This window comes from Lissotriton helveticus, chromosome 1_1, assembly GCF_964261635.1.
Source record: "Lissotriton helveticus chromosome 1_1, aLisHel1.1, whole genome shotgun sequence".
In the NCBI taxonomy this organism is placed as follows: Eukaryota; Metazoa; Chordata; class Amphibia; order Caudata; family Salamandridae; genus Lissotriton; species Lissotriton helveticus.
This window is the reverse complement of record NC_136057.1, coordinates 443,913,205-443,927,882: the sequence shown is the minus strand read 5'-3', so window position 1 is coordinate 443,927,882 and position 14,678 is coordinate 443,913,205. Positions and strand designations below refer to the sequence as shown.

General features: G+C 44.2%; 1 protein-coding gene across 2 annotated transcripts in view; it reads left to right on the top strand.

The window, feature by feature from the left end:
• Positions 1–14,678, top strand: part of RIBC2 (RIB43A domain with coiled-coils 2) — a 193,620-nt gene that overhangs the window by 156,655 nt on the left and 22,287 nt on the right. For both annotated transcript variants that reach the window (XM_078673835.1, XM_078673836.1), the window contains exon 6: positions 7,796–7,962. In XM_078673835.1, the coding sequence (XP_078529961.1) occupies positions 7,796–7,962 (167 nt within the window). The remainder of the gene's footprint in view (positions 1–7,795; positions 7,963–14,678) is intronic.

Sequence of the window (14,678 nt, the reverse complement as noted above, 5' to 3'; positions counted from 1 at the left end):
GGGCGTACCGCGTACCAGACCGGGTGCGCGCCTGCATCCAGACCGAGGTGTCCAAAATGCTGGCCCTAGGAGTGATCGAACCCTCAGACAGCCCCTGGGCAAGCCCAGTCGTCCTGGTTCCCAAGGCGGCCGCCCCGGGCGTTGCCCCTGAGCTCCGGTTCTGCGTGGACTATCGGGGGCTGAATGCAGTTACCAGGACCGACGCTCACCCCATCCCCCGGGCAGATGAGCTAATTGACCGGATGGGGGCCGCCCGCTACCTGAGCATCTTTGACCTAACGGCGGGCTACTGGCAGATCGCCCTCACCCCTAGGGCCCAAGAACGTTCCGCCTTCTCTACCCCGGACGGGCACTACCACTTTAAAGTAATGCCCTTCGGCATGAAAAACGCTCCGGCAACGTTCCAACGGCTGGTGAACCAGGTACTGGCGGGCCTGGAAGACTTCAGCGCCGCCTACCTGGACGACATTGCTGTGTACAGCCATCAGTGGACCGACCACCTCCACCACCTGCGGGAGGTTCTACACGCCCTCCAGCAAGCCGGGCTCACCATCAAGGCCAGCAAGTGCCAGGTTGGCCAAGGGTCCGTGACCTACCTGGGACACCAAGTGGGAAGCGGGCTGGTGGCCCCTCTCCATCTCAAGATTGCTGCCATCCAGGCCTGGCAACCCCCTACGACCCAAACGGAGGTCCGGGCCTTCCTGGGGCTCACCGGATACTACCGGCGGTTCGTGAAGGACTATGGCAGCATCGTGGGGCCCCTCACAGAGCTCACCTCCAAGAAGAGCCCCAAAACAGTCAACTGGACCCCGGACTGCCAATCGGCCTTCGAGAAATTGAAGACCGCCATGTGCACGGCCCCCGTGCTCCAGGCTCCCGACTACAGCCGGGAATTCATTGTGCAGACGGACGCCTCCGATCATGGTGTGGGGGCCGTCCTCTCCCAACTCAACCCCGAAGGGGTCGACCAACCAGTGGCCTTCATCAGCAGACGCCTACTGCCCCGAGAACAGCGCTGGAGCACCATTGAGAGGGAGGCCTTCGCCGTAGTCTGGGCACTCAAGAAGCTCCGGCCCTACCTCTTCGGCACCCACTTCCGGGTGCAAACAGACCACCGACCCCTGCAATGGCTGATGCAAATGCGGGGGTAGAACCCGAAGCTGTTGCGCTGGTCCATCTCCCTACAGGGGATGGACTTCACGGTGGAACATCGTCCAGGCCAGGACCACGCCAACGCAGACGGCCTGTCACGCTTTTTCCGCCTCAGCGAGGAGAGTCCCCAGGAAGATGGCTGACTCTCCCCGCCTTCAGCTGGGGGGGACGCATGTTGGACAGGCCGCATGGTCGGGCTGTCCCCCCTCCCCGCAACGGGACCCGGACCCTGGCTCTCCCTGAATCCCCAACCAGAGTCCCCGGCGACCACCCGAAGTAACCTGCAATCCCTCCACCACAAGACACCAGCTCCGGACCCAGCTGGCCCGGGTCACCATCCGCACCCCGGCCTCGGCCCAGCCGCCATTTTGGGGTACTACAGCACGAGGCCGCGTGGCCTCAACTCGACCCTAACCCTGGGCCCGGCCGGCCCCGACATCGAGGCACCAACCTCCTCCCAGGAGGCAGAGTGACCACTTGGCGAGTCAATGGGAGAAGGAATCGTCAACGGCTCTCCTCCGCCAGGTGTCGATCACCCCAGGCCGCCCTGGGCGCTGGCTCCACCCCCCTGCTGGGTGTCTGGACTCCCTCATCCCGGACCTCCCGGCCCCCAGGCGCGAGGGTCCGGACATCAAAGGGGACCAGACCTATAACTGGGGCAGGGCCAGACTAGGAAGGCAGTTGTATCCTGGAGTCGAGAGACCCGAGAAGAACTCATCCGCGACTGGCCTGCTGGCGCTGCCGCGGCCCTCTGCCTCGTGAAACCATCGTCTTGGCCTGCTGGCGCTGCCGCGGCCCTCTGCCTCGTGAAACCATCGTCTTGGCCTGCTGGCGCTGCCGCGGCCCTCTGCCTCGTGAAACCATCGTCTTGGCCTGCTGGCGCTGCCGCGGCCCTCTGCCGCGTGAAACCATCGCCTTGGCCTGCTGGCGCTGCCGCGGCCCTCTGCCTCGTGAAAACCATCGTCTTGGCCTGCTGGCGCTGCCGCGGCCCTCTGCCTCGTGAAACCATCGTCTTGGCCTGCTGGCGCTGCCGCGGCCCGACTTGCAGACTCGCCAGCCTCGAGGATTGTGAGCTCACCTCTTGCCCCCTCCTGTACCGACCCGGTACCAAGACTGTCCCGCTACCCCCTTTTTCCCTACAGAGACTAGAAGTGAGAGGACCCTCGGGTCCGATATATCCTGTATCGCCAATATCCGTGCCCTACAAACCTTATATAAAAGTATTGAACTCAACCTGGTGTGGTGGCTGTTTGTGGGGAGGGAGGTGACATATCTGTACAATCGCCGGAGTGGTCCTCATCGGGGACCTCTCCCTCAGTAGACGGCCGACCCTCAGGGTCCCCGTCTAACAGGTGTCCTGAGAAGCCTCAGGATAAAACAAAAAATAATAAGCAAATTATGTCAGACTGATGATGTCCGCTCCTCTTACCTTCAGCACAAACCCCAGCAGCATCCATCCCAGCCATGCTGCTGCGCTCTCCATAGGCGGTCACTTTGTTATACATTCAGAAAACGACAAAAAATAGCATTCTCCTGTGGTGTGTTCTGTACTGCACACATAATAATAGAAATGAATTCCTAAAAGTAAAGCGCAAACATATCACCCCTTAAGGCTTCAAGGCACTCAGGGCAGTAGGGGAGATTAAGTGAGCTATCGCTATTTGTAAAGCGCAAACATATCACCCCTTAAGGCTTCAAGGCGCTGGGGGCAGTAGGGGAGATCAAGTGAGCTATCGCCCAGAGTCACATGATGTCGAGCTGTCGCCGGTGATCGAACCGTGAGCCCTGCGCTGTGGAGTCAGCCACTCTGGCCTCTGTGCCACGCCTCTCTCTCACATCTGCCACCGGGTTTCATACCCGTCTTACTACAGCCCTTTGATTCCAACAGCTTGCACATTCTCCAAGCCAAACCCCCTATGGGCCAATGAATAGTTCCTATGATGTGACCTGAGCAGCCTTCTTCTGATCCTAGCTGATGGGATGGGAAGGGCCAGACCGGCTAATGTGGATGTCACCGCCACCAGATGGCTGGAGGCTTGGAGGGCGGTCGTTAGAATCTCCCAAGTCACTTGCCAGCCTTGCTAGCATCCCCAGTGGGGTGTTGCAGCAGAGCCTTAAACCACATTGTTTGGCCAATAGCTCAGTGATTATAGTAGACCCTCACGGAGGGTGATTCAGTGTGCCAGACTGAACTCAGCAGTCAAGATTGGTCATAGTCATTCATGATGATGGGTACAGCCTGGGCTCGGACAGTGGCAGACGGGTAACTCATTCACTCTGCCTCCAATGTATGTGCACTGTCAGTCCACACACGTTTGTCCTGAAGCAGATGATTGAGGACTGTCATGGCCTCTATAATGCAGTGTGTTCACATCAGGCATCCAATAGCAAACTCATTGTTTTAAAATGGTGGTGCTAGGGACGTGGCTCAGGGGTTACATTGGTGGTGATGGAGACAGACATAGGTAGTCACAGGCCAGTAGTATTGATCATACACATAGCTCATAGCAAGGACTCAACAGTCATCTATGATCAATGTCTGCCACTGACCCAGGGCCTGGGCAGTAGCAAATAGCTCACGTATCCTCTCAACCTCCACTCTGACATTTGTGTGCTGTTAGTGCACATGTGTCAGACTCCACGTGGAGAAAGAGCGGAGGACTGACCAATCTGAAAAATGTAGTTAATTTAGCATTCTAAGAGGATTTACCATGTTAGCATTTCTCCTGTTCGTGCCTTTGGGGTTCAGTGACTCTTTCCTGAATGGAATCCTGAGATGATTTACGTCTAGAGTGCATTTCTGCAGGTTACCACCTGTCATTCAATCGAGAATGTATAGTGCATTTGTCATCACTGTTTGTATCTACTGAATGTTGTGAGCAGCTCCCCTGTCCTATCTGTGTGGATTCTGTAGCAACCTGCTCAATAAGGTACAATAATAAATCAACATAAAATGCATTTGTTGTGTCTTTCACTCCTCTTCTTACTCTTCCCACCATTACAGGCCTAGGCACACCAACTTAATACAGGATAAGAACACTACTCTTGGTCACACAAACAACACCAAAACACTTCCCATATCTGCCCCGTGCAATTTAGTAAAATTTTAACCAAGCACTTCCCTACGGTGTAGCATACCAGTAGTCCAACTAATTTGCTTGGGTGCCATATCAAGGATATGAAGCAATACATCAATTGAATAAGAATAATATATTGTACAGTGAAATGGGTCTTAGTGTGAGATAATGCTTACCTGAGTATGTCCTAAGGATTATTCAGTGATGGTGCAAATCAGAAAATACATATCTCAGTGATTGAGGGCATTTGAATATGTACTATAATTAGTGAGTGATAGTTAAAATCTGAACATGCACTAAGTATTAATAAGTGATGGTGCCCATGTGTCGATGCAGGTAAAACTTCCAAAAGATGGGGCAAATAAATCATACCCTCATGCACCACAAATCCATTCTTCCTTCTGACTTGACATTCATTTTCACAATTTCCCATTCACTGATCCACAAAACGACATCCACAAACTTAGAAATCAATGAAAAAGCACTTTCACTTATGAAGTAGCCAGACCTACTGTCTTTGCCAAAATCACCTGAGGAAGACAAGGCTACTCTTCTTCATTTTGGACCACCGTTTCAAGAATCCAGTCCTCAAGTTTTTCCATTAACACCACATGTTGAGATTTTTAAGACATCTATAAGTTCCACAATGCAAGGTGTAGACAACTAAAAAGTTAGAGCTGAAGGTATTTTGCATGATATGAGATCTCTTGACAGCTGTCCTATGTGGGGGATTTTTCGTGTTCTAAGTGGTCTCTTTGGACAACATATAAGGTACAGTTCAGCCACATTTGTCTGTGTGGATTCCAAAGCTCACTCAGTCTACATGAGAAATGGAATGCTTCTTGTATGGGCGAACTAATGGTAACTGAATAATCAATATATACATATAATACGTCTCTGTAACACAATACTCAACATTATTTGCAGGAAAGCTTTTCTGAACTCCCACCACATAACACAGCTTTCTCCTCAGCCTCCTATTTTGCTTATGAAATTTCTGTCCAAATTCCTGAGCATAGCCTGTTGACGATAGAGCAATAGAGTGCTTCCCACACTCTAACGGCTAAAAGGTGCTGGAGTTGAATCCTTTCCCACCTTGAGCTGCCTCAGTCATTTAGATAATGTGATATTTTACCAAACAGCAGATATCTTTGCTCCCTGTGTAGGAATCCACAGCTGAAGGGGCAAAGCTGGTTCTAGCACCAGGCTGGGGTTCCCTGAGAGTGAAGGAATCCAGTGCCACTTCCTCATGTCCCACACCAATTCACGCAGTACTTAGTATACATTTGTTGAAGATTCTTGGTTACATTTCGTCCCTCTCTGTGTGGTCAGCATTGTTTTTCCATCCTCCTCCAGCTCTGGCTCCCAGTGTCACAAACATCACTCTGAAGTTGATGTAGGTTCCCTGAATTATCCATTGCCTACAGAGATTCTCAAAAATGATTTTATCAGATCTCAGTGATAAAAACTTTCTCGAATGCCAAAATATGTAAAATAGATTCTAACCTCTCTCCAACATTATTTTACTTTTGAGATCTGGTTTGGAGACAACTTAAGCTATTTACCAGAGTGAGTACAATTTAAACAGAGGAAAGATGCAAAAGGTTGCGCCCCCTCCCCACACACTGCTTTGTACCCACCTCTAAATGAGGCTTAAAAAATGTGAGTTTTTGGGGCACGAACCCTGCCAATCTCTAAATGAAGCCCTTGGTCTTAGGCATTGCCATATTGATCTCCCGTGTTTTTTAAATGGGAGAAATTTACAGTGCAGAAACATGCGCACCAAAAATGTTCATAATATGAAAAAAAATCTGCACTTTAAATGTCTCCTGCTTAAATTAATGGCTGTTTCAGGTATAAATATGGCTCTGTGTCTCAGCCACTGGGAGCAAGATGCATGCTGTGTGTAAAAGTGAGACGGAAATGGAAGAAAATTAACTTTATATTTATGTGGATTCCACCAGTGCCCCCAGTAACCTGTAGACACGGTGCCATATTTATAACAGAAATATACAATCATGTTGGATTTAAAGTGATGAAACGTGCTTTATAAAACATTAAGATGTAATTGGCTTAATTGAAAGTGAAAAAATAGATTGAGACTTAAAGTTTCCTAGAAATATTTTTCTCCCATCTAAATCAATGACTGTATTTTTCAATTATAAATATGGCACAGTGTCTACTGCCCACTGGGAGCAAGAGGCCTGCATTTGTACACTTTTAAATGGGAGAACATTCAAATGGAGAATTAACTTAATTCTTATGGTAACATTTCATTTTAAATTTCGACCATTTAAAAGTATTCAGAAACATAAATTTGTTCTCACGGTCCAAAATTGAGTTGACAAGAACTTTTATTTGAGAATGAAATACCTCAGTACTTCAGTTCTTCACCTCTGTGCCCCAGCCTGGTTTATACATCTGACTGAGCACTGCTCATTATCAGGCCTTGCTACCTGCAGCCTGATGATAATGAACTCAAGGCTGTAAGCTACTCTCAAGGTGTCTGCGAGCAACTGGTAGCTCATAATGGCTGATTGGAGACACCTGATCTAGACACTAAGACCTGGAAACAGAACACCACTTCTCTTTTCCCTTCACATTTTTCATGTCTTTCATTCAATAAAATGCCCTGAAAGTCTTAATTAAATATGACCAACTGCTAGCAGAATTCCCGCTCAGCTATTCCTCATACTAGACTGCGGTCGCCTACCGTTGGCTTGCTAATACATCAGACAATCAAGGCATGCCTGCGCTGCATATACGATGGGGTTGCCTACCCGTTTTAGCTAAGCTGTGGGATCTTGGTCAAGTAGTTTCTTTCGTATACCACACTGCTCTTGAGCTGTTAAACCTGAAATCGATTTTACCTGTGCCTCACAAAGCAGCATTACTACGCTTGGGTGTAGGAATGCCAGTCAGTGCGCACAGGGACAACCGTAAGCTTAGTGCATATTGCTACTTTGTGACATATTGTTGAATGCTACATTGCTTTATTCTTTCATCTGCACTCTTCCTAAATGAGAGTTTGACTTAATTTCAAAAGTTATGTTTTTCTAATGCATCTGTGCCCCATCTACTAATGGATGTAAAACTGAGCCTGGCAGGTATGCTCTACTGTGATGTATTTTCTCTGCAGTACCTTTCCTTAGAAGGCAGGGGAGGAATTATATGCAGGTTATTATGAGTTTTATTGTGATTTGTTTTCAATCCTTTTATGGTGCTAACCAATTGTAGGCGTACAATGAGTTATTAGCCAATCTAAAGATAATTTAATGGCACTTGTGGAGACTCCCTGTTTATAAGCTCGGGCTTTTGACCTAGGAATAGGATTTAACATTTAGTTAAAATAATGCTTTTTGGGTTACTTCACACAACTTTATACCAATCCATTAGCGGGTAACTTCTGTCATATTCCTCGGTGTGATGATGTGCTTCAGAAGCCTATAGGAAGAGGGACTAGGAGTTGAGGTCATTGCAAGGAGTACCTAGTACTGTTTTGCATAATTGGAATGCAATGTTTATCCTATGACATTATAATAATTGATTTAACACTATTTTAATAGAGGTTAGAAGAAGAGGAACGTCAGAGAGCAGCAGATTGGGATCGACAACGTGTACAAGCTGCCAGGGCAATGGTGCTTATTGAACGACAGCAAAAGCGACAGGAAAAGGAACTCCGCAAAGCTCAGGATCATTTGAATATGCAGCTTTCCCAAGCACACAAAGAACAGTAAGTACATGAAGGAGAGAAAAGACTAGGTCTTTCCAATTCTTGTTTATTCACAGAGCAATTCTTATTTGCATTTGAGATTTATGGTGGGTGGGCAAAGCATACAGCCTTCCTTACTGGGATCTTGTATGCACCTCCATGTGGGAATCCCTTTACTGAGGTTTATATTCGAGAACAAAGGCTCATGTAGAGAAGTGGGTGTGATTGTATGTGTTTCCGTAGGAGAATTTGATTGTCATCTGCCCATATAAATACAGGTGCAGTTTGAGAGAGAGCCTTCCAATGGGAGAAACATGGTGGTGGACCACTTCTTCCCTGGTGTTTGCAGCCTTCTCATTCATGTCCCCATGACCATGAGATGTTTATCATCTGCCTCAAGGACATTTATTTCCAGAACAGTCATGTCGTCGACATGGCCTGCCAGTTAGCATTGGGTATTACAATTAAAAGGCTGTTCTATTGGCTTTGCCAATGCTTTTTAGCACTGTCATGCAAACTTATATTCCTAGATGCATGAGCATACATAGATGCCACTCTTGGATTGGGTTTTCTATTTAAAGAAACCGAATTTAAAGATGGCTGCTAGTGTGCACGCAGGTGCCTTGAGCATGGGCACTCTTGCCTCATGACGGATGTGTCACACCTTTCTGTTGGGAAATACTCTCAGAACACCGTTTAACTTCGACCTGGCCTAGAAGCCCAGTCCTTAATAGTCTTGGTCTGCCAGAGGTAAGGGCACAGCCTTCCAATAGCCACAATGCCGCATACACTAGAAAAGCACCTAAGCAGGTGGTGCCTCCCAGAAGAAGTCCCTAAGGAGTAAAAATCCCACAGGCAAAAACCTTCAAATGGCAGATGGGCCTCACCAGCGGATGTTACCTAAAGATGGACTCCAAGGCAGAAGGAACACAGGAGAACTCGAGAACTGCAGGAGCACTAAACAGAATTCACTGGAACAGGAGTGGGCAACACACCCACAGGAAGAAGTGTTGGAACACAGGCAGCAAAAGGAAAAATTGCCTTTTATAATGGTAAAACAAGAATCGCATCACTGGAACGTACGGCTGCCATGATGGATTGGGAAAGAACACTAAAGGCAGGTGGAGCCACTATTTTAAATTGGGTCATGTAAATACTCAGGAGGATTCTGGGAAGAAGAAGAACTTGCAACAATATGGAAACGCTGACCGCGTTCTCCCAACCAGCTTTCCCAAGAAGAGGAATGGACTTGCGAGAGGTGGTACTAGTGAGCCGGACCCAGTGAGGTAAGTGTGCAGGAGAGGTGATGCATTGACCCACTGGCCTCTACCCCAGTGCTTGGAAGCCCTGCGTCTCATCCACTTGGAATGGGAGAAGAGATAGCTGCGAGGCAGGTTGCTGGCACAAGAGTATGCCCCCTTCTCGAGGCCCCAGGCTTGTACGGAAACTAGAACAGGGGCATGGGAGGAAGACATATCTTCCCATGAAAGCTCCCTGGGTGGATAGTCTTGCCTGTGGATCAAAAACTGGCGCTTGTTTCTCGAAGGGCGTGAGTCTCATATTTCCTGAACCTCAAGCTCAGCAGTACCATCCACCAAAAGTGGTGGGCGTTGAAAAAAGAGGCAATGAAAGGGATTACTGCAATAATGTTTCAACTGTGAGGAATGAAATACTATATGGACCTCCCACAACAGAAGCAAGTGAATCTTGAAGGTGACAGGATTGATCATCTTCACTATCTTGAAGGGGCCATAAAAGCGTGGTTTGAACTTGTTTGGAGAAAGATGATCAGGTAAGAATTTAGAGGAGAGCCACATCTTCTCTCCAGGAAGGAAAACAGGAGAAGGACACCAATGGACATCAGCAACATACTTCATCTTTTGTTTAGCCTCATGTAGGTTACCAAGAATATGCCTATGAGCCATCTGAAGGTGGCAAATTAAACTAGCAGATGCGTGCAACAGAAAGAGAGGCACAGGGCCGAGAAGGAAGGGATTTAGTATGAAGACCATACAGACAAAAGAAAGGTGTGGACTTGGTGGCACTATGAAGAAAGTATTATAGGAAATCTCAGCCAAGGGAAGAAACGTGGTCTAATCACGCTCTGTGGAATTATAAAAACAACAAAGTTATTGTTCACGGCTCTGGTTCAGAAGTTCTGTTTGCCCATTAGTTTGTGGATGAAACCAGAGGATAGGGCTACATCAATCTGTAAGGATTTGCTCAATGTTTGTTTTTTAAATGTGAAGCATACTGAGATGACGGCTCACCACATAAAGACTAAAAAATCTCCTGCAAAAACATATTGCCTATGGTGGTATACAGTCAAAATATCGAGTTAAAAATATAGAATTGCATTAATATCGAGTTAAAAATATAGAATGTACTAAATATCGAATGGACAGAATATAGACAACAAAAATATTGAATGTAATGGACAAAATATCGAATGGACAGAATATAGACAACAAAAATATCGATTTTGAGGTAAGTAAGTTAATATCGATTTCTATAAATATAGAAAGTCAAAATATCGAAGTATATAATATAGATGTTAAATATATCGATTTTTTAATAATATCGAATTTTTTAAAGTTTTTTTTATATTAGTATATGTGTAAAAAGTGTATATTTATTTTATAATTTATTTTAAGGAATGAATTTTATGGTATTTAATTTTTGCATACTTTAATTCTGTAGCGGGTTGTGGGTTTATAGGGGAATAGGCTGGGAAGTAATTTAATTATAATTGATTAAATGTTTTAATGTATTTATTGGTATTAATCTTGAATTAATTGTTAATTAATTTTTATTGGTAATTAATTAAATTATAATTGGTAATTTATTTTTATGGATTGATTAATTGATAATTATGTTAATTTTTTTTTTTCTGTAGCGGGTTGTGGGTTTTCAGGGGAATAGGGTGGGAAGTAATTTAATTATAATTTATTAAATGTTTTAGTTTATTGGTATTTATTTTGAATTAATTGTTAATTAATTTTTCATTGGTAATTAATTTAACTCATAATTGGTAATTAATATTTATTAATTGATTAATTGATAAATATGTTAATTTTGTTAATTTATTTACTTTAGCGGGTTGTGGGTTTATAGGGGAATAGGGTGGGAAGTAATTTAAATGGAATTAATTAAATATTTAAATTTATTTATTGGTATTTATTTTTAATTAATTGTTAATTTTTCAACGCTTTCTCTACTGTTGCACTCTGGAGTGGGAATAGTAATTTTTACCCCTACGCTATCCAATGCTTTCCCTACTGTTGCACTCTCTGGAGTGGGAATTGTAATTTTTACCCCTACGCTATCCAACGCTTTCCCTACTGTTGCACTCTCTGGAGTGGGAATAGTAATTTTTACCCCTACGCTATCCAACGCTTTCCTTACTGTTGCACTCTCTGGAGTGGGAATAGTAATTTTTACCCTCCCGCTATCCAACGCTTTCCCTACTGTTGCACTCTCTGGAGTGGGAATAGTAATTTTTAACCCTACGCTATCCAACGCTTTCCCTACTGTTGCACTCTCTGGAGTGGGAATAGTAATTTTTACCCCTTTCCCTGCTGTTGCACTCTCTGGAGTGGGAATAGTAATTTTTACCCTCCCGCTATCCAACGCTTTCCCTACTGTTGCACTCACTGGAGTGGGAATAGTACATTTTACCTTTTCCGCTATTCTACGGTAAAAATATTGTATATTTTTTATTAATATTACGTTCATATATATATATGTATTAACAAATAAATGTGTATGTTTTTTTTAACTTACATTAATTAATTATTAATTTTAAGGGTATTTAAGTATTTTAAGTATGTTTAAGTTAATTATATTTTTTATTTCATTAATTTTTAATTACTTTAAAGCATTTTTAAAAAAATCGATATTTTGACTAACTATATTTTTTTACCACGATATTTTTGATTCGCTATTTTTGTACTTACCTGTTTGGAGTTAGGAATTCGATATTTTGGCATTCTGTATTTTTTACTCGATATTATGGTAGTTCTATATTTTTGTCATTGATATTGTTTCAGTGATCCGCCTATGGTCGTAGCGGAAGGTAGTTTTTTTAAAGCTGTGAAAAGGGCCATATTCGAAAAGGAATCTACTGTCACCATTATGACTCAGTTAATAGATGATGGAGGTAGTGTACTGATGAAATCTGTAGGTACAGTATGCCAAGGTTCAGCAGGGTCTGGCAAAAGTTGAAGTAATGTATGAAATTAACAAGGACCCCCTGATTTTATCTAATTTCTAGGACAGGTAGAACACAATGTATATATCTTCCTAGACAATTAATTACACAATAAACAAATGCACAATATGCGTCTCATAGTTCCAACCAGTAATGTCAAACAATAGCAACTAATGAACTAAAAACAATTAGTAAAAAATTATATAGATGCTTTATTCAATTATTCATACATTCTAATAAAAACAATGTAAATGTCTAATACATAGTATAAACTAATATTTTAAAAACAGACAGATCATATACATAGCAATTATGTTTCTTAAAATACAATACAATAAACAGAGCTGTGGCAGGGCTGTATATTGTTCGACGCGCGTTTCGGCGTGTGCAACGCCTTCGTCAGGAAAAAAGCCACAATTCCTTTATTACTTGGTCAGGAGATTTTGGTATGATTAAACCGATGAAAAAACTCCTGTGGGAAACTACACCTTATGTCTAATGGATGATTGTTCCTTACTATTCCAATAGGTAGCAATGTTCTGGATATGTTTATATCAGATGATAGGAACTCAGTTATGGTTTCATTGAGGAAATACCGACACAGATAATTACTAGATAAACTCGTTGTTTAGCATTAGCGTCTTGCTTGAATAGCAGACTATGGTAAACTGTCATAGGGAGCACACGGAAAGGGAATGATGTCCTTAGTTGATGGGTAATGTGCAGAGCAGGTGCTGCTACGAGTGGCTCACAGTCTCTCCGTGTCTGGGATGAAAAAATTTGAAGTAATCCAAAATGTCGAGTGTGGGAAGACTTATTTTGAGCACCAATTTGATAGAAGTTAACATATTGCAAGAAGTTGGAGAGAAAATGGAGGAAGGATTATGGCCCATCCTTAAAAGTGAGTTATAAATCGGCCATAACACTTTATCACAATGAAGTAAAAAATCCCAAGGCCAATTTTTGTTGAGGAAAAGATAAACCAAGCGGGAAATTCCCCTAAGGAACTTTTTAAAGTTGTTAAATCTTTGACAACCCCAAACCAGGGTAATTCCCCTTCACAACCCTCCATGAAAAGATGTAAGGAGTTAGCAGTCTTTTTCCAGAAAAAAGTTCACAGATATTTATGACTCATTTCAAGGAGGGATTGGGACCGCTCCAAGCCATGCAATAGATTTTCTGGTGACTCCAACTCCTCCTGTCTTACCCCATTTTTATTTCTGAATAAAGACACAGTGCAAACCTACTAAATTGGGATCTGCTCTAGATCTGGTACCCCCCATGATCTACTTAAAGGCATTGAGGCCATTCTTTCTCTGACAGTTGAAATTCTTAATCATTCATTAGTCTCAGGAACTGCCTCAAAAAATATGGAAACATGCAACCATTAGACCGTTGCTCAAAAAAACGCATCTAGATCCATCATTACCTTTTAAATACCGTCCTATCTCACTGCTACCTTTTTTAGGAAAACCCCTAGAGAAACATGTAAATCAGGTGTTGTCTGTTATTTTGGAAGACAATCAACGTCTTTATCCCACTCAGATGGGATTTCGTGCTCAGCATAGCACTGAATCTGCCCTTCTTGCAGTTAACAAAGAGCTTAAAAGCACTCTTGATCAAGGTGGCTCAGCCGCAGTCTTTCTCCTGGATCTGAGCGTGGCATTTGACACCATAGATTATTCCATTCTGTTAAATAGACTTAGGGAGATAGGGATCCAGGAGCCTTGGATTGGCTTGCACAGAGACATTAGTTTGTGATTGCTTATGCCACCCTCTTGATTTTACAATTGATGAAGTAACTAAAGCGATTACATCAACCTCAGGGGGAAAGCCCCAGGTCCCGACAGACTAGCGGCTGACCTTTATAAGACAGATCCCAAGCAATAGGCCAAGATTTTAACCCATGATTTTAATGCTGCCTGCCTGTCTGGTTTTCCTCTGTCCTGGGCCAAGGCGGTTATTATACCGATCTTTAAGAAGGGAGCGAGGGACGATCCGGTTTGTTATAGGTTTGTTATAGGCCTATTTCGCTCCTCAACACAATTATGGGGAAAGTTGTCCTGGCACGACTTACAGAGTGGCTGGATCAAGCAAGTATAGTTTCCGATCTCCAATATGGTTTTAGGCAAGGGAAAGGTACGCTGGACCAATTCCTTAATCTCCATTTGGTGATAGGGAAGTATACAGTTGCAAAGCGCGGGGACCTCCATCTGGCCTTTATGGATCTAACCTCGGGTTTTGAGCTTGTTAACAGATCAAAACTCAGGGTGATCCTCCAAGATATAGGGCTAGATGTTGATTTGATTTCATTTCTGGCAGCCATCCATGAAAACACAACAGCGGCTGTGCGATTTAATGAAGATGGTAGCCTGATTGGTTCATGGGCAGTTAAAAGAGGGGTCCGGCAGGGGTGCATTTTGGCCCCTTGCTGTTCACCCTCTATGTTAATAAATTAGGGGATGCCCTTAACTCTTGTTGTAAGGATATCCCTAGAGCCGGCACCAAAATGATTCCAGCACTTTTG